A 17,597-nucleotide genomic window follows, 5' to 3' on the forward strand; every position below is an offset into this window, starting at 1 on the left:
CAAGGTGATTAGAATAATTAATCTCAGAGAGAGAAAGAGAGAAGAAGAGAAGGAGAGAGAGAGAGAGAGAAGAGAGAGAGAGAGGATAAAAGAGGCAGCAAAAGCAGAGAAGGCAGATCAGAAACCTCAGTCGTCTCACTTCTTCACATCACGCCACCATTTTTTCACTTTAGTGTTGCGCAGTAGTACACCACCATCACCACCACCAATGCATGCAAACTCAACCAGCAGTCTCGTCTTAACCCCTAGCAGCTACCGCCTAAAAGCCTAGAGCTAGAAGAAGCATTCAGAGCTCAGGAGAGGGAGGAGCAAGCTGGACTGCTGCTGCTGGTGGTGGTGGTGTGTAGGCTGCAGCTGCATTTCATCCCGGGAGAAGATTTCGTTGGGTTTTTCTCTGTTACTTGACTAATACTTGTGAAGCTGGATTTGTGATCCCCGGTGCGGTTGGTGCGCTTCTTGGCGCTCAATTCGGTCCAAGATTGTAGGCTCCCGGATCAAAATCTGTTATTGGAGCCAAATTTGTTGCGAGATTTGAGGTTTCCTTGCGTGCTTGGAGTTGAAAATCATTGGAGCCTCGGGAGAGGGGAGGCGTAGATTCTTCTGTTGCTTCAGTTAAGTTGCTATGAGACAATGAGGGAAGAGAGCAACAAGAAGAGCAAGGTATGTGAGCTTCCTTTGTGGTGGTGTTTCAGATCAATCTGGGCATCTTGTTGTTTCTCTGCTGTGTTTTTGATCGAGTAGGGCTTTTTTTGTTGGCTTCTTGATGTGTAGCTCTCATGGTCCAAATCCCTTGTGAGGAAGTGGTTCAACATCAAGAGCAAGGCAAACGATTTCCATGCGGACTATGATGCTAGCCAAGGTAATGCGAGCGTTTCATTTTGATTTATGAGATGAGAACTTGTGTTCTTCCTTGGATCATAACCAAACTGTTGATTCCAGTTCATAGTTGTAGCTAATTTGGATCATAACCAAATTCCCAAACCAACAACCTGTTCTTCTGTTTTTGTTGTTTAGTTGGTTGTGCATACTAGTTCTTGTGGTGTGTGAAGGTTGGTTGAATGCAGATTTTATCATCTTGTGCTTGTAGTTCCTCGATTCCATCAGACATTTCCAGTCCAAGTTCCTAGTCTCGATTCAACGATGCAGTAGCACCAGACAAGCCCCAATCAAACGCCTTTAATTTCCTAGACACGACCACATTTAAGTCTCGGCTCCTGGTTTCGGTTTAGTGGTACACAAGTCATTAGAATGTCCCAATCAAACACCTTTTCCTAAGTGATTCTGATATTTGTCCGGTGCTGCTTGGAGTTTTTGTATGTTTCTAAAACTAAGTCATAAGTCATTTTTGCCGGTCTAAAAGCTTGTACTTTTGATTTCAAGATCGAGAGATGATGAAACGGTCTCAGACAATGACCATTTTATTTTCATTTTGCTGTCTTGCTCAGTTTGGGCTGAATTTGCTTAGTGATCCAGGAAGAAATGGTCATGGAGGTGAATGGAGGACCAGCTGCTCAGAGAGGGAGGCAGGCACAGCCAAGAAAAGCAGAACTGGTACAGTTAAAGCATTTGGACCACACTTCTTTCTCTCTCTTCAGACATCAAAGATCGCAGCTACCTCCTTTTCTTTTCCCCACGACTCTAATTTCCCTGTTGAGCGTTCCTGTTTTCGCCTAAATGATTTGAATGATTATCTAAAATCCGAATACTGTTCATTCTGTTCCTTACCGATTTATCTGAATGTCTGTTTTTTACTTATGGGCATGATAGACCGGATGCCAAAGAAGAATGCCGACTGCATTCGTCGAGGAAGGACTGAATCTGATGTGTCACGCCTGACTGAAGTTCAAGATTACAGGTACCCAAATACCCATATATTTCTTTGCCTTGTAAGCTTGTTGTCAGGGGAAAAAGGTTTAGGCATATAATGCACTGCAGTTCTTGGTTTTTGCACGTTGACTTTGGTAGGATAATTGATGTTGTTGCTTATTCGCTCCCTTTTGTGTGCAGAATATTTGCTTCAACATGGAATGTGGGTGGTAAATCCCCATCAAAGGGATTAGATTTAGATGAGTGGCTCCACTCTTCACCTCCTGCTGATATCTATGTTCTAGGGTATGTACTGCCCGAGGCCTTGTCATTTTGAACTACATTATGTAGTACATACCAGTGGACTTGAGCTATTGTCTTCAATTCATGCTGTATGCAGATTTCAAGAAATTGTTCCTTTGAATGCTGGAAATGTTCTTGGTACTGAAGATAATGTTCCAGCAAAAAAGTGGGTATCCCTCATTAGGAGGACACTGAACAGGAATCCTGGGGCTAGCAGCTATGGTGGCTATCACACACCATCTCCTGTCCCTGATCCAGTTGTTGAACTAGATGCTGATTTTGAGGGATCATCGAGAAGACATGATAACTTGTCATTTTTCCATCGGCGATCATTCCAGAACCTTAGTCAGAGTTTAAGAGTCGAAGGAAATTATATGTCATCACAGCCAAGGTTGGACCGTAGGTTCAGCGTTTGTGACCCAGTTAGCTTGGGCGGCAGAACAAGTGATTTTGATGGAAATTTCCCATGTGCGGGATCACCAGATGATGAATATATTGAGGAGGATGGAAGCAATGGAACTTATTTTTCACCGTTCCCATATGGCTACGGTACCTCAATAGCTATGGAGGAAAACGATGAGCAACCAAATACTTCTAGGTATTGTTTTGGTGAAAATCCATTTTGTGAATCTATTCTAGTCTTATAAATTTTCAGCTAAAAAAAATGCTAAGTTGACTATGATCCTTCTATATTGAAGCTATAACTTCTGAAAATTTTGTGTCTACCAGGTACTGTTTGGTTGCCAGCAAGCAGATGGTTGGTATATTTCTCACAGTTTGGGTGCGCAGCGAATTAAGAAATGATGTGAAAAATCTTAAAGTCTCTTGTGTTGGTAGAGGTCTAATGGGGTATCTTGGAAATAAGGTAAACTTTATGAGTTCACAGTTCTTTGAAATGTTTTCTTTTAATCATCTTGCGTGTAGAAAGTGAAAATATTGCAGATAGATTGTTGTTCACTGTTACTGTAACATGTTACTTAAAGGTCCTTTCCTTTTGTTGCAGGGTTCGATATCAATAAGCATGTCTTTGCATCACACATCCTTTTGTTTTATCTGTTGTCATTTGACATCTGGAGAAAAGGAGGGGGATGAATTGCGCAGAAATTCTGATGTTATGGAAATCTTAAGAAAGACTAGATTTCCTCGGGTTCGTGGTGCTGGTGACATTAAGTCACCAGAAACCATTCTTGAGCATGAGTATGAATTTATGTTCCCTACTCTACATTGCAATGTGGAAGCAACACAACACTTGGCTTTAATTTTACATTCCTTTGATTCAATTGCAGTCGTATCATATGGCTTGGGGATTTGAATTACCGGATTTCCCTTTCATACTGCTCGGCAAAAGCACTCGTTGAAATGCATAACTGGAAGCAACTGTTGGAGAAAGATCAAGTAATTGACACTGTTTTGTTAATACTTAAATTACAACATGACATGCATCGCACATCCATTATTTTTTTCAGGACCATGTTTTAAGTTTCTTGTTTTGTAACAGCTACGAATAGAACGAAGATGCGGACGCGTTTTCCAGGGGTGGAAAGAAGGACGGATTTATTTTCCTCCAACATACAAATATTCATTCAACTCAGATCGCTATTCTGGGGAGTGTGTGCATTCAAAGGAAAAGCGAAGAACACCAGCTTGGTAACTTCTTTAGCACTTGTATCAACCAGATTTTTCTCCTGCTTTGATTTTTTTTTTCAAAGCAACGTACTGAAAAACCTGTTCTTTATTGACCATAGGTGCGATCGTATTCTATGGCACGGTAATGGACTCATTCAGTTATCTTATGTTCGTGGAGAGTCGCGCTTCTCCGACCATAGACCGGTGTACAGCATTTTCATGGCGGAGGTTGAAATTATCCGCCAGAGGAGAAGAAATATGGGCTGTTTCAACTCTAGAGTTGAGGTGGAAGAGCTTCTGCCATATTCTTACCGCTTTGGAGACATCAAGTTCAACTAAGTCAGCTCATTATATGTTATGCTCAAGTTTTCTGCTTTGTGTTTATGTAAGCAAACTGATTTTTCTTTTCAGTAAGAACTACACATCTTTGCATGTATATCTTATGTTTTACATACCTCTACTGGTTATGCAGGTTGACAAATGAAGGGTTCAAATTCTAGTAAATGATCAGATGTGAATGTGCCAATATTTTTCCATCTGGTTTTTTTTTGTTAGCCTTCAGATGCACACTTCTTGTTTAATTGACTATCACCAAGCCTGAAGCATGTGCAGATGCTTGTGAAAAACATTATCCAAAAAACTAACATAAAGGTAATTGATCTCTTGTTTGTTGAGCAAAACTCAAAAATTCTTGCATAAGCCTGACTGTCACTCTTGTTCTGTTGCAGGGCAGTTGGGCAATTTTGCAACTAACCAATTTCCTGGAAGTATCAGCCCACACAACTAATTATACAGCTCAACCAGCTCTCATGTTCCAGTTCATTTCTACTTTTGTTTTAAGACTGATAAGTGCCATCACTTCTCTTTTTCCCTTTGCATTTTGGGAACTTTTGTAAGCTGGCCATTGTATCAGCATGAGGTGTAAAATCATTGCAAATCGGCAAGGGGAATGAATGATAACTTGGATCGAACTAATTCCGGATAATGATTTCTAGCGCAAGGGGAGAATGATAAGTTGATGTGACTTGAGAGAGTTGCAAAGTTATGCTAATCATGTGCATACCTTTCTGATGGTGTACTTGTGAAGCTAAATGATGCTTGCATTTGCTGCCCTCATTGTTGTGGCATACTACTGGAGTATTAAACAAAAGCTTAATCCCATTGTTTTACTTGGATTACACAGAGGCATGTTTCCTTTCTGGAATACATGGTGAGACACAGTGTCAGCTTGCATGTACCCTGCATTGGTTGCTGTCATTGTAGTACAATGTACATGGCATATATGAAAAGCATCCATTTGGCAAGTTGGACACTCTGGTTACTGTTATTTATCACTGAAATCTCCTCTCTGGTTACTGTTTATTACTGAAAATCTTCAGTTGTGACTTGTTGAGAGAACAAGCTTTTGACCTCCTTTTTGGTCCTTGCCTCTCTGTCTGCAGGGAGTAGTAAATCACGTGATGTGATTTGATCTACCAACGTACAATGCACTTAGTTGACATGATAGGGAATTAATATTGGGTGTTTAATTCTCACTGTTTGCTGCTTGACCGGTGTTGTTTCTCCCTTTCCAGGTGAAAACTTATTAGTACTAGTAGTAAGGGTGTGTTTAGTTTATGAAAAAAGTTGAAAGTTTGAAGAAAGTTGGGAGTTTGGAAAAAAAAGTTGGAAGTTTATGTGTGTAGAAAAGTTTTTGATGTGATACGATATGATGGAAAGTTGGGAATAGGGAGGAAACTAAACACGGCCTAACAAACACTAGTAATGGTTTATCTTAGTCTGTGTTTAGATCTAAACTTTCAACTTTTTCCATCACATTAACTTGTCATACACACATAACTTTTCAATTACATCGTACCAATTTTAACCTAAACTTCCAACTTTGGAAGTAACTAAACACAGCCCTAATTACAGACTGAAAATATGTTCAACCAACAGATTAGGATAAACCAAATATGGTCAAGCAACTTCAGAAGTCATTTCATCTGTTACTAACAGAAATGACTTCTGAAGTTCTGATCCAGATTTGGCATGCACTGCTAAACCAAATTGCCTAATTGAGGATTACTACTGAGGATGGTAAAAAAAATGCTACTAGTTCCAATGGGAAGGAAGGTAGAGAAGCAAAAGCAAGTGGAGATGCTAGTAAATGAGAAGGAAAAAAAAAGATAAAGCAGGTAAAAGGAAAAGAAACTGTTGCATCCAAAGGACAAGCAATGCATCTTGCTTTGATCCTATCCTGTTCCTTCCTTTTTACTGTGAACAGTATTGTTAACTGAATCCTATTCGTTTTTCTGCTGTTGTAGTAGTACCGAGACCGTTTGTGGAGGATTCATCAACGCTCAAGGTGATCAGTCATAATCACCTGTGATAGTGATGCAGTTTTTGAATATTCAGATCTTAAAGCAATGACACTGTTTTTGGGTGTGTTTAGTTCAGAAACAAGTACTGCCAGCTTTGACAGACTGTGATGCTGTGACATCAACTAGAAAAAGATTGCAGGTAAGTGACGCCACGGCGCGACGCACTCAAACAAATGCATCTGGCGAAAAACACAAGTACCATTAGTACGATACGAGTACGAATCTTGAGGCAACGACCTTGGTGCCCGGGCTCTCTCGCCGTAGTGAAGCAGAGGCTGGGCAAGCAGCAGTGTTTCAGTTTCAGAGTTTCAGCCCATGTGTTTGCCCTTCTTCATGCATTGCATTTGCATCCAACTGTGCAGTCTTCTGTGTGCACAAGACTGCACAACTCTGCAAGTGATGGATACCTGAGCTTTAAGCAAAGAAACTGAAATTGAATTGAAGTTGAGATCGAAAAGGTGACGGACGGATAGATGGATGGATGGTCGATGGATTTGAGGTCGAGAAAGCTGATGAGTTGGATTGATGGACGTGCATGAACACGCATACAGAAACACAGCTGTGCTAGGGTATGAAGCTGCAGCATATGGTCAGCTCCCTGATCACTCCGTTTGCATGTTTGCATTGCCTTCTTTAAGATCTCGGATGCGACATGGTCGCAGCTTGTTTTGTTACTCCTACTGGAGTACTCCTATACTACTTTACTACCAATGCCTTGTGCTTGTTGTGTTTGGTGAGCTCATGAATTGATTTGGACTCCGAGTCAACGGTCGCATGCTGCATTGCATGCTTGGACTGGCCAGCGACCACGTACACGAGTAGTCACGCTTGTATTTAACACTCGAGCGGAAATTTGTACGACCAAGTTAAAGTCCAGGAGAACGTAGTACTCCAATACAACAACAAATACGGACGTGTAAATTTATACTGCAAATTTAGTGTCCCTTTATGCAGTGAAAAATAGGCAAGACAAGGCTGAGTTCGAGAAAGGGAGATAGAGAAGATTGGGAAGATACGTAAAATGAGGTGAGCCATTAGCGTATAATTAAATGAGTATTAACTATTTTAAATTTTAAAAATAGACTAATATGATTTTTTTAAGCAACTTTCATATAGCAAATTTTTATAAAAAAACACACCGTTTAGTAGTTTGGGAAGCGTGCGCGCGGAAAACGAGTCATAGTCTCCCCAATCTCCTATGAAAGAACACAGCCTAGTGTCGATCTCTCGCTATTCTCTCTTCGAATCCAATAGCACTTTTTTTTAAGAATGAGATATAACATCCCGGTCTTTGCTCAACGAGCTACATCCAATTCTTACAGATTCTATTTGTGAACCTCTATTTGAAATTGGCAAACAGATACATAATCATTGTAGCTGTCAATGCACGCACCGCACCAGAGGGATTTAAGGGTATGTTTGGATGACTACTCCAACTTACCAAGCCACAAGCTAGCCCGTGCCTCAAATTTGATGAACGATTTGAGAGCCACAGCTTAAGCCAAAAAACTTGTGGCAAAGTAGTTCATGAGATCGAGCACCTAACTTTTCATGGCAAGCTAATGTGTGGTAGCAAACAAATACTACCTCCGTTTTTTAATAGATGACGCCGTTGACTTTTTCTCACATGTTTGACCATTCGTCTTATTAAAAAAAATTACGTAATTATAATTTATTTTGTTATGAGTTGTTTTATCACTCATAGTACTTTAAGTGTGATTTATATCTTATACATTTGCATAAAATTTTTGAATAAGACGAATGGTCAAACATGTGAGAAAAAGTCAACGATGTCATCTATTAAAAAACGGAGGGAGTACTTCCTCCGTCCCTAAATATAACAATTTTTAGCTCTCAGGATTTGTCTCAAAATATAACAACTTTTCCATCTATATTCTCTTCCAAACCAATCACAACCCTCCACCGTTCACTTTTTCTACCTACCTCTACTACTCATCCATCACAGTTCTTTACTACCATTCACTTGTACTATCTATTTTTTTAATGACTATGTTTACCTCTAAAACTTTTTATATTCTGGACGGTGGGAGTAATATGCTAACTACCTGTGAGACGTCCGAACTACATGCCCGATAAACTGTGGCACCTATCCAAACATGCCCTTAACCGTGCAGGCCGCCGTACGCGCGTGAACTACAACGACATGGGCATGCAACGACATAGCGCACGGCTTCTCCCTGTTAATAACTGCTTTGCTTGCAGATGCAGCGCTCTGCTGCTGGCTGGCTGGCTTGGCACAGTGGCACAGCCCTGCACTTTGCAAAGCAGCCTGCAGTGCAGTGCAGTTACTGCGTGCAGAAAGATCGTTTAGACTGCAGCAATGCAGCATGCATGTAGTACAGGTACAGACCGTCGACGAGCGAGTCATTAGCTAGTATAGCTATCTAGGGTGACGTGCACATAATACATGTGCAGAAGTGTTGTACAGTACTACTACGTTCTACTGTTGGTGACCCGGCTGGGCCGCCGTACGTCGTGATGACGACCTTGCTGCGGATTCGCCGGCGAGCAGCCGCGCGCACGCGTGCGGAGTCGTGGTGATGCAACAGCGGCGAGATATCGATCCACCGGAGAATTAACGCGCGCGCATTCATGCAGGTTGGTCGTTGATCATGTACTGTACTGGAGTAGTGTACACGCCGGCACGCGCAGCTTGCATTGCAGCGTGTCGTAGTGTGCAGTGGAACCACTCTTGACATTTTTATTTTTCTTGTGAAGAGTAGTACTACACCTCAGGGCATGCTAGCCTATGGTTGTGTTAGGTTTCACGCTAAAATTAGAAGTTTGAAGAAATTGAAACGGTGCGATGGAAAAGTTGAAAGTTTCTTTGTGTTGGAAAGTTCGATGTGACGGAAATACACCAAGTTCGATGTGATGGAAATGTTAGAAGTTTGAAAAAAAAAGTTGGAATCTAAACAGGGCCTATGTTGTTCTCTCTTATGTGTAATTTGCTACATTGCCACTTTCAACATTATCAAATTCTGGCATTACTATTATTTTGATAAGCCAACAAACTAAACATATTTCATTCATTACTACCTTACCAAATTTTGATAATTCTAGAAGCTTCCTCTCTTAAAACTCTATCAAAATTTAATAGACAACAAAACTATCAAAAATTAATAATGTCAAAATTTAGCACTATTAAAATGGCAACAAAGTGAACAAGCTGTAAGTTGGGAAAAAAAAAGTGACAACCGAGCCAGCAACCTGTCCCAAAGGCCCACGCAATCGACTAGAAGCCAATATTGGGCCCGAGAAAATGGCCCAACACACGTATCGGCCCGCCCATGAAGTGGATTGGAATTTGCAACAACCCAGGAAAACACGGCCCACACCAGGGTGCAACCGCATTTGTTCCCATCCATCTCGGCCCTGTCGCCATTGTGCCAAACAGCTAGCGCGACTACGCGACGCCGCACGCCGCCCCCCAGCACACGCACCGCCGCGCTCCACATGCGCCACGCCAACACATCCGCTTCGGCTCGCCACGTACGCACCCCCAACCTCCACCTGGCACCGCGCATGGCCGCAATGCCACCCCCTCGCACAGTCGCACTCCCCTACATAAGCCATCACTCCTCTCATCACCTCCACCCAAACGCCACCGCTAGGATCGATCGAACACCATGGCGAAGAAGAAGACGTCGTCGTCCATGGCGAGATCGCAGATGGCGGCGCTGCTCATCTCCCTGTGCTTCCTCTCCCTCGCGTCGAACGCCGTTGGGTGGAGCAGGAGAGGGGAGCGGGAGGAGGACGACGAACGGCGGCGCCACGGCGGCGAGGGCGGGAGGCCGTACCACTTCGGGGAGGAGAGCTTCCGGCACTGGACGAGGACGCGGCACGGGCGGTTCAGCGTGCTGGAGAGGTTCCCCGACGAGCAGGTGGTGGGCGCCGCCGTCGGGGGGTACCGCGTCGCCGTGCTGGAGGCGGCGCCGCGCGCGTTCCTGCAGCCCAGCCACTACGACGCCGACGAGGTGTTCTACGTCAAGGAGGGCGAGGGCGTGATCGTGCTGCTGCGTGAGGGGAGGAGGGAGTCGTTCTGCGTGAGGGAGGGCGACGCCATGGTCATCCCCGCCGGCGCCATCGTCTACTCCGCCAACACACACAGCTCCAAGTGGTTCCGCGTCGTCATGCTGCTCAACCCCGTCTCCACTCCCGGCCACTTCGAGGTTGATTGATTTCCCCTCTTTTTTTCATTCCAAGTTCCATGGATGCAAGCAGGGCAGAACGGAAATGGATTCCTCTCATTTCTTGTACAGTATAACACTAAAATAATCATTAAAAAATTAACAACATGGACTAATATAAATATTACTTTCTCTATTTCATGTTCCAGGTTATAAGTCGTTTCTATTTCAAGTTTAACTAAGTTTATAAACTATTTCTATTTCAAGTTTAACTTACTTTATAAGTTTATAGACCTATTTCAAGTTAGACTAAGTTTATAGAAAAAAGTAGTAACTTTTTCGACCTAAAATAATTTTATTATAAAAATATATTTAATTATTGATTTAATAAAATTAATTTGATAATATAAATATTACTATATTTGTCTATAAAATTGGTTAAATTTGAGATAGTTTGATTTTGACCCAAGTCAAAAAGACTTATAACAGAGAGAGAGAGAGAGAGAGTATGTCACTAAATTTTGATCTCTAAAGTTAGGGTGTGTTTAAAGTTAGGGTGTGTTTAGTTCCACACTAAAATTAGAAGTTTGAAGAAAAAAGTTTATATGAGTTTATGTGTGTAGTAAAGTTTTGAAAGTTTGAAGAAAAAAGTTGGAAGTTTACGTGTGTAGAAAAGTTTTGATGTGATGAAAAAGTTGGAAATTTAAAGAAAAATTGGAAACTAAACCCGGCCTTACTAAGAAAACAAGAGCCAATTAAACTAAAAATAGTTAACTACTTATATTTGTTATTTTTTCATAAGTTGTAAAAGTTGAATTTGAATTAAACTATCTTGTAAAAAAAACAACTTTTTATGATTATTTAGGTGATGACAGGTAAAAAAAATGAGGACATTCCTTCGAAGGATGAAAAAATATTCCCATGCAGAAGTGTGTAATTCTGATGTGGTTTCGGTCGCAGGAATACTTCCCCGTCGGCGGCGACCGGCCGGAGTCGTTCTTCAGCGCGTTTAGCGACGACGTTCTGCAGGCGGCGTTCAACGTACGTCACGTCCGTGCTGATCACCATGGACGACGTTCTAGAACATTCTTGATTGATTTTCATTTTGTGTTTTTGGATTTCTTGTTTGGATTAGACTCGCCGGGAAGAATTGGAGAAGGTGTTCGAGAGGCACCGGGAGGGCGGCGAGATCACGACGGCGCCGGAGGAGCAGATACGGGAGCTGAGCAAGTCGTGCTCCCGCGGCGGCGGCGGCGGCGGCTCGGGTTCTGAGTGGGAAATCAAGCCGTCCAGCCTCACCGGCAAGAGTCCGTACTTCTCCAACAACCACGGCAAGCTGTTCGAGCTCACCGGCGACGAGTGCCGCCACCTCAAGAAGCTCGACCTGCAGATCGGCCTCGCCAACATCACCCGCGTAAGAAGCACACTAAGCCTTCGAAGCTCCGGCCATGGCTTCTCTGACATCATGCACGCGAGATACTAATCATGAACTGCGATGTGCATGAATCATGGCAGGGCTCGATGATTGCGCCGAACTACAACACCCGCGCCACCAAGCTCGCCGTCGTCCTGCAGGGCAGCGGCTACTTTGAGATGGCGTGCCCACACGTGTCCGGCGGCGGCTCGTCGGAGCGCCGGGAGCGCGAGCGCGAGCACGGGAGGAGGAGGAGGGAGGAGGAACAGGGAGAGGAGGAGCACGGCGAGCGCGGGGAGAAGGCGAGGAGGTACCACAAGGTGAGGGCGCAGGTCCGGGAGGGGTCGGTGATCGTGATCCCCGCGTCGCACCCGGCGACGATCGTCGCCAGCGAGGGCGAGAGCCTCGCCGTCGTCTGCTTCTTCGTCGGCGCCAACCACGACGAGAAGGTGTTCCTCGCCGGCAGGAACAGCCCGCTGAGGCAGCTCGACGACCCGGCCAAGAAGCTCGTGTTCGGCGGCTCCGCGGCGAGGGAGGCGGACCGCGTGCTCGCCGCGCAGCCGGAGCAGATCTTGCTGCGCGGCCCGCACGGCCGCGGCAGCGTCTCCGACATGTAAGCGCGCCGCGCCGGCGCGCGCCGCGCGACGCGACGCGACGACGTCCCCTGCACCCGGCGCGCGTACGCCGAGCAGCTGTGTGATCGAGAGGAATAAGTTGGTACACGTAGGCCACGCGTCGTGTACAGTACAAAATACGGTACCGTACTGCGTGTACGTGTAGCCAAGGGGACGTACGCTTTATGTATATATCGTATCTATGTATTAACGTATGCGTATTAGCTGAGGTATGTATCGATGGAACTGTATGAACCCAAGTACGGAGTGCTATATTACTAATGCAGAGTACGTTCTGCTACTAATTAACCTGCGTCGTTTGGGCAAGTTTGATTTGTAATTAAATTACTCATAAGCGGAGTCGTACATAATCGCGAACCAAAACTGTGCAACGGGTTCGACACCAACTTCAGAGATGCAAAACCAACCGTTTGATAGAATCAAAACCATGGATAGTAATGTTATTTATTGTGACTGCAACAAAGCAATCAATAGTACAAATGTGAATGACAAAACTCAAATCTCTCTTGCCAATGCTCAATGATGCTAAACCAATGTGAGTAGTAATAAACAGTGTGATTAATACACATCAAGCACGTTCTGCATCGCCAGCGCTTCAGAAGTTCAGAGTAGCAGACAGACGCTCACATCACACGGCGTACACCGCGACAGCCGCGAGCGCGAGCAACAAGCCCGTGGCGCCGCGGAGCGACGCGCCGCCGTTGATCAGGTACGGCGCCGTCGGCGTCGTCTTCGATCCAACGCCGGTTCCTGCACCGGTGGCGCCCGGCGTCTGCGTTGCCGGCGAGGTCGTCGTGGCAGCGCCCGGAGTGTTTCCGCCGGCAGCTGCAAGCAGAAAAAGCAGAGTTCTCTTCTCTCTCAGCATTGCAAGAAGCATCAATGGCGACTACAATTGCAGTGCGATGCGTGGTTTCGTGGAGCACTTACAGTTGCACCGGCTCGCCGGCGGGGTGACCACGTTGCAGGCCTTGGGGAGCTCGAGGGCGCGGGTCTTGTCGATGGTGACGCCGCCGATCGACGACGACGAGTCGCCGCTGATCGCCGCGCACAGGCACTGCGGCTGGGACTGCACCACGGTGGCGAGCTGCGAGCAGCAGGTCCTCGTCGGCGACGTCTCGTTGCCGCTGATGTAGTTGAGGCACGGGTACAGGTTGATCAGCGCCGCCGTGCACCCCGTCTGCGCGGACGCGCCGGCGACGAGCAGCGCCGCCGTGGCGGCCACGAGGCACCCCACCGCCAACCCGCTCACTCCTGCTGCCGCCATTTCTGAACCTTTGCAACCACAAGAAGCTTCTTGAAAATTAGTGTCAGAACTGGATGCTTTGCTAATTCAGATTGCTTAGCTTGTGTGTTTGTGTTCTTTGCACCTGTGTAAGTGTGATTTATATAGGGGAGATTTGCAGGGAAAGGTTGATGATGAGTTGGTTATGTTGGTGAGCTGCTGGCTCCTACTCTGTCAGGAACCAGATCCCTTTTTCTGCTGAATTTTTCGCAGTAGTTGTGTGTGGACTCGTTACTACTTCAGAGAAATGTGATGCAGAATAATATGTTTGGTGTTCAGAATTGAACCAAATCAGTGTGGCGTGTTAGATGAATCTCACAACGGTGTGGAGTGTCGCAGTACGGTTTTGTTGGTTACCCATGTGTTGCTTTGTTTTGGTTAGGAATTAGCTTTTGTCATACTGACAATTGACATGATACCAACATCTTGTAAAAGGAGCAATTTTTTCCCCTTTCAGAGGATCATTTCCTGAAGATAAAATCTCTGAATCTGACGACATTTCGCATCTTGTACTAGCTTTGACTACCTTGCAGCTAAATGACAGTAGTATTTCAAGTTTACAACTGGCAACGGTGATTTTGGAAGCTCTTAGTATATCGAAGTAGAAATGGATGCAATGTTTGCAGTGAATTTATTGTGTGCTTTTTAATTTGGATTTGGATTTGCGTTTGCTCTCGTCACTTGGTCATTGGGAGTTTGCCAGGTAGTGAGAAGTGACGTCCTACTAAATTCTGGGCTTGTTTGCGCCATGATAGCTAGGCTGCTAACGACTGACGTCTATGTGGCCTTTGTTCTTGTTCAACCACCCTGATACCATTCGTCATATATTCGTGCCAGTTTCTTCTTGTTATTTCTTATTTAGTTGCTAACTTCGTTGGATAAGTGAAAAGCTTGTGACAATGAGAGAGTTTTGGCTTCACCTTTCACCTGTTCTCGTTTCTTCAGCTCCACCGCTGGAAATTATAGTGCTGTAAAATTCAGTTCATGTTTCAACTGTGCTATACAAAACGTATGCAACTTTTAACTCGAAATTAAGTATTAGTAGACAGAACCGTCCCTATGAATCTGGGGGTCTTGTGCTGAAGATGAATATAAAATAAGGTCTGATATGTGGGAGCGTATCCTATACACACAGGCCCTCGCGTGTACACACCGTGTACACCAACTAAAAATTATCACAAAAAATTCTAGGAAAATTCATACATGTACTTTCAATAGTATTACATCAACGTGCAAAGCCGCATCTTCAAATTCATTCTACATAGAGAATAACAAAAAAGATAAAATTCTGACAAAATTGCAACCTTAAAACTGTCAGATTTTTTGTTTTTTTTGTTACGGCTAAAATATAATGAATTTGACGTTAAGATTTTAACCCTAGGTGTAATACAATTGAAAGTATGTGTATGATTTTTTCTAGATTTTTTGATGACATTTTTTAGTTGGTGTGCACGTGTGTACACGTGAGGGCATGTGTGTATAGAATATGTTGCCCTGATATGTAGTGGCAATAACTAAAGCTAAGTCAAAGAACCTCACCCATCTAGTTAAGTAGTGACGATGGCTAAGTAGAAAAATAATTGCTACACTAATTTAATTTTTCTTACTAATTAAGTGAAAAAAATAGAACCCTTATTGTTTGAAACGCGTGTTCACATAGTGGTCATGAAGTACAGTTCTTCGAAGTAACCATGATAATTATTGAGCACTTGTCGAAGCCGAGAAAAGAAAATCCCATTCCAGCCAAAAGAGTGAAATTTTAAAAGATGGAGTGAGGATATCCTTTTTTTTTTTAACAAGAGTGAGGAGATCCTATTTAAAATACGTTGGCGTAGATTGAAACATACAGCTTTCAGAGGCCCTCTGCGATTGTGCATTTCTCACGTGCTAAAGGACGGGCCTCTCAGTAGACCAATGGTCTGTTCACTTTGATGTCATTTTCAATCTTACCAAATTTTAATAAAGTTGTTAAAAAAGTAGCTACATTTAGTTTGCTACCAAATTTTGGTAACTATATAAGAAATCATGCCAAAATTTTGATAAGTTGCCAAAATTTTGGCATAGTTACCAAAATTTAATGCCAAATTTTGGTAAGGTTTTTTTAGCATCAAAGTGAACAGGCCCCGAATCATAGACAAATTTATACCAACATTTTTTTAATCCACAAGGAATGATTATATTACACAATCAACTCAAAGCCCTCAAAATTTTCTTACAAGAATCCTGTGCAATTCCAAAGGCTAAATAAATATGTGCAATACACTGAACACGCCTCAAATTCCTGTGCTAAAACAATCCCAGTTCAATTCATCCTAATCAAGCCAAAACGGATGCAGCTATCAGTAGCACTACTGATACAGACGCCATGGACACATGAGCTCTCCTCCACGCGGAGCTTGGCAGCAACAGTGGCCTCTGCCCCTGGATGATCGGCGGCGACGGCGACATCGCCGTGGGATCAACGGCCGAATTCGGCTGCACTGACGTTTCCGGCGGCGATGGTGCTGCAAAATTCAGTGAAATGATTTAAATTCATGCAGGAAATTTTACAACTTTGCAACGGTATATGAAAGGGCAAGATCGTTACGCAAAGGAGGCAGTGCCGGAGCAAATGCAACAGGTCCTGCAACATAACGATTTTGAGTTAATTGTTCATTGTTCTTCGGAGTCATCTTCAGTAAGTTCTGATCTGAAGAATGTCTGGTTAAGCAAGAGAAATTAAATTACCTGGAGGTGGGATTTGGCTTGCAGTATCTGCAAATTACCAAAATGCAACACAGAGTTGTCAGTGTCTGATCTTCAGTTAATAAAGAAAGGTGCAGTAAAAATTACTCCTTTTCATATTATAACACAAATCGTTTTTTAACTTTTTTTCGTCAAACTTCTTTAAGTTTTATTAAGTTTATAGAAAAACATAGTAACATTTCCAACACAAAACAAACATATTAGTATCAAAATAAATTCAATGTTATACTCCCTCTTAGTTATTTTATATGACGCTGGCTAGTTCAAAATTTAACTAACCAGCGTCATACATACAAATACAAATATGGAGGTAGTATTTGATATAACTAATTTAGCATTGTAGATGTTACTAAATTTATATATATATATATATATATATATATATATATATGTATATATATATATATGTATATATATATATATCATTAAACCTAGAAGTTTAACTAAGAAAAAAAATTAAAGTGACTTATGAAATGAAAATGATGGGATATGTTTATTTTTTTTAAAAAAAAAGGCTAACCTCTGCACTGCAGTGGGACGGACATGGAGTTGCAGAGCTTGGTGAGGGAGATGGCGAGGTTGCGGTTGATGGGGAGGCTGAAGGGCACGTTGCCGGTGAGGATGAGGCAGGCGCAGTCGGCGCTGCTGCGCACCATCTCCGCCAGCGACCCGCAGCACTGCTGCGTCGGCGACCCGCCGCCGTTGGTGCTCCCCGTCACGAAGTTGAGGCACGGCGTGAACGTCGTTATCAGCGACGCCGTGCACGACGTCGCCACCTGCCCGCTCGCCGGCGACACCACCACGGCGAGCACCACCACCACCAGCGCCGCCGCCGCCGCCGCCGCACTCGCCATCCTGACACGTCCCATTCGCCGTATATGCCTTCTGAACTTGATTTTCTTCTCCTGTGTGCTTGACAAACAATTTACAGCGGAAGAATATATACTCTCGTTGGAGAATCAAGGATGTTTCATGGGGTATTAATTAAGTATATAAAGATTTGGTTGTGTTGGTTAAACGAAGCGAGCTAATGATGATGAAGATTATTACTTGTAGAGATTGACTCAAATGATTGTGTTCTCAGGTCAGGTAGGAGAGGGTCAGTGACCAAAAAAGAACCAAAAAGTTTGAAACCTTTACGTGCAAGAGGTTGGCGAGAAGTTGACCAAACAAAATCACAAACACAAAGTGAGCTTACCATACAGCGACCTGAGTAGTACCTCAAGGTCCTGAGTTCAAATCTGCTATAGAGCGAATTTCAGATTGGATTGT

The 17,597-nt window shown here is 43.7% G+C and overlaps 4 protein-coding genes across 6 annotated transcripts; 2 read left to right on the forward strand and 2 right to left on the reverse strand.

Moving 5' to 3' along the window:
* The first annotated feature begins 94 nt into the window (after positions 1–94).
* On the forward strand, positions 95–5,305 carry LOC127769044 (type IV inositol polyphosphate 5-phosphatase 7-like). Of its 3 annotated transcripts, none has more exons than XM_052294748.1 (13): positions 95–660; positions 772–859; positions 1,474–1,551; positions 1,768–1,855; positions 2,008–2,112; positions 2,207–2,707; positions 2,839–2,974; positions 3,113–3,306; positions 3,396–3,504; positions 3,608–3,756; positions 3,855–4,120; positions 4,208–4,386; positions 4,469–5,305. In XM_052294748.1, the coding sequence occupies exons 1-11, from the start codon at positions 631–633 to the stop codon at positions 4,072–4,074; spliced, it is 1,698 nt and encodes a 565-aa protein (XP_052150708.1). In that variant the 5' UTR covers positions 95–630; the 3' UTR covers positions 4,075–4,120; positions 4,208–4,386; positions 4,469–5,305. The 3 variants fall into 3 exon arrangements, with proteins under 3 accessions (XP_052150708.1, XP_052150707.1, XP_052150709.1); XM_052294747.1 differs by having other exon boundaries at positions 4,464–5,302; XM_052294749.1 differs by lacking the exon at positions 95–660 and having other exon boundaries at positions 1,446–1,551; positions 4,464–5,304.
* A 4,443-nt stretch (positions 5,306–9,748) lies between these two features.
* On the forward strand, positions 9,749–12,280 carry LOC127768620 (cupincin). The gene is made up of 4 exons (XM_052294237.1): positions 9,749–10,291; positions 11,210–11,290; positions 11,385–11,663; positions 11,765–12,280. Exons 1-4 carry the CDS (start codon positions 9,749–9,751, stop codon positions 12,278–12,280), a joined length of 1,419 nt encoding a protein of 472 aa, XP_052150197.1.
* Positions 12,281–12,707: 427 nt separating this feature from the next.
* LOC127767866 (non-specific lipid transfer protein GPI-anchored 5-like) lies at positions 12,708–13,791 on the reverse strand. Its single transcript, XM_052293326.1, has 2 exons — positions 13,226–13,791; positions 12,708–13,123 (listed from the first exon to the last, which is right to left on the reverse strand). The coding sequence occupies exons 1-2, from the start codon at positions 13,560–13,562 to the stop codon at positions 12,927–12,929; spliced, it is 534 nt and encodes a 177-aa protein (XP_052149286.1). The 5' UTR covers positions 13,563–13,791; the 3' UTR covers positions 12,708–12,926.
* A 1,918-nt stretch (positions 13,792–15,709) lies between these two features.
* On the reverse strand, positions 15,710–17,574 carry LOC127766719 (non-specific lipid transfer protein GPI-anchored 20-like). Its single transcript, XM_052291844.1, has 4 exons — positions 16,846–17,574; positions 16,308–16,334; positions 16,168–16,203; positions 15,710–16,084 (listed from the first exon to the last, which is right to left on the reverse strand). The coding sequence occupies exons 1-4, from the start codon at positions 17,192–17,194 to the stop codon at positions 15,897–15,899; spliced, it is 600 nt and encodes a 199-aa protein (XP_052147804.1). The 5' UTR covers positions 17,195–17,574; the 3' UTR covers positions 15,710–15,896.
* Between the last annotated feature and the right edge of the window lie 23 nt (positions 17,575–17,597).

This window comes from Oryza glaberrima, chromosome 3 (assembly GCF_000147395.1).
Source record: "Oryza glaberrima chromosome 3, OglaRS2, whole genome shotgun sequence".
Classification (NCBI taxonomy): Eukaryota; Viridiplantae; Streptophyta; class Magnoliopsida; order Poales; family Poaceae; genus Oryza; species Oryza glaberrima.

What these genes read in the sequence shown, in the direction of transcription:
- LOC127766719 (XM_052291844.1), bottom strand. Translation starts at nt 17,194, where the DNA reads ATGGGACGTGTCAGGATGGCGAGTGCGGCGGCGGCGGCGGCGGCGCTG. An exon ending in CGTCCCACTGCAGTGCAGAG is followed by an intron (nt 16,335 to 16,845) that starts GTTAGCCTTTTT and finishes GGTAATTTGCAG; the next exon opens with ATACTGCAAGCCAAATCCCA. An exon ending in AAGCCAAATCCCACCTCCAG is followed by an intron (nt 16,204 to 16,307) that starts GTAATTTAATTT and finishes GTTATGTTGCAG; the next exon opens with GACCTGTTGCATTTGCTCCG.
- LOC127767866 (XM_052293326.1), bottom strand. Translation starts at nt 13,562, where the DNA reads ATGGCGGCAGCAGGAGTGAGCGGGTTGGCGGTGGGGTGCCTCGTGGCC. An exon ending in GCCGGCGAGCCGGTGCAACT is followed by an intron (nt 13,124 to 13,225) that starts GTAAGTGCTCCA and finishes TTCTGCTTGCAG; the next exon opens with CTGCCGGCGGAAACACTCCG.
- LOC127769044 (XM_052294748.1), top strand. Translation starts at nt 631, where the DNA reads ATGAGGGAAGAGAGCAACAAGAAGAGCAAG. An exon ending in AGAGCAACAAGAAGAGCAAG is followed by an intron (nt 661 to 771) that starts GTATGTGAGCTT and finishes CTTGATGTGTAG; the next exon opens with CTCTCATGGTCCAAATCCCT. An exon ending in GAAACCATTCTTGAGCATGA is followed by an intron (nt 3,307 to 3,395) that starts GTATGAATTTAT and finishes ATTCAATTGCAG; the next exon opens with TCGTATCATATGGCTTGGGG.
- LOC127768620 (XM_052294237.1), top strand. Translation starts at nt 9,749, where the DNA reads ATGGCGAAGAAGAAGACGTCGTCGTCCATGGCGAGATCGCAGATGGCG. An exon ending in CCACTCCCGGCCACTTCGAG is followed by an intron (nt 10,292 to 11,209) that starts GTTGATTGATTT and finishes TTTCGGTCGCAG; the next exon opens with GAATACTTCCCCGTCGGCGG. An exon ending in TTCTGCAGGCGGCGTTCAAC is followed by an intron (nt 11,291 to 11,384) that starts GTACGTCACGTC and finishes TGTTTGGATTAG; the next exon opens with ACTCGCCGGGAAGAATTGGA.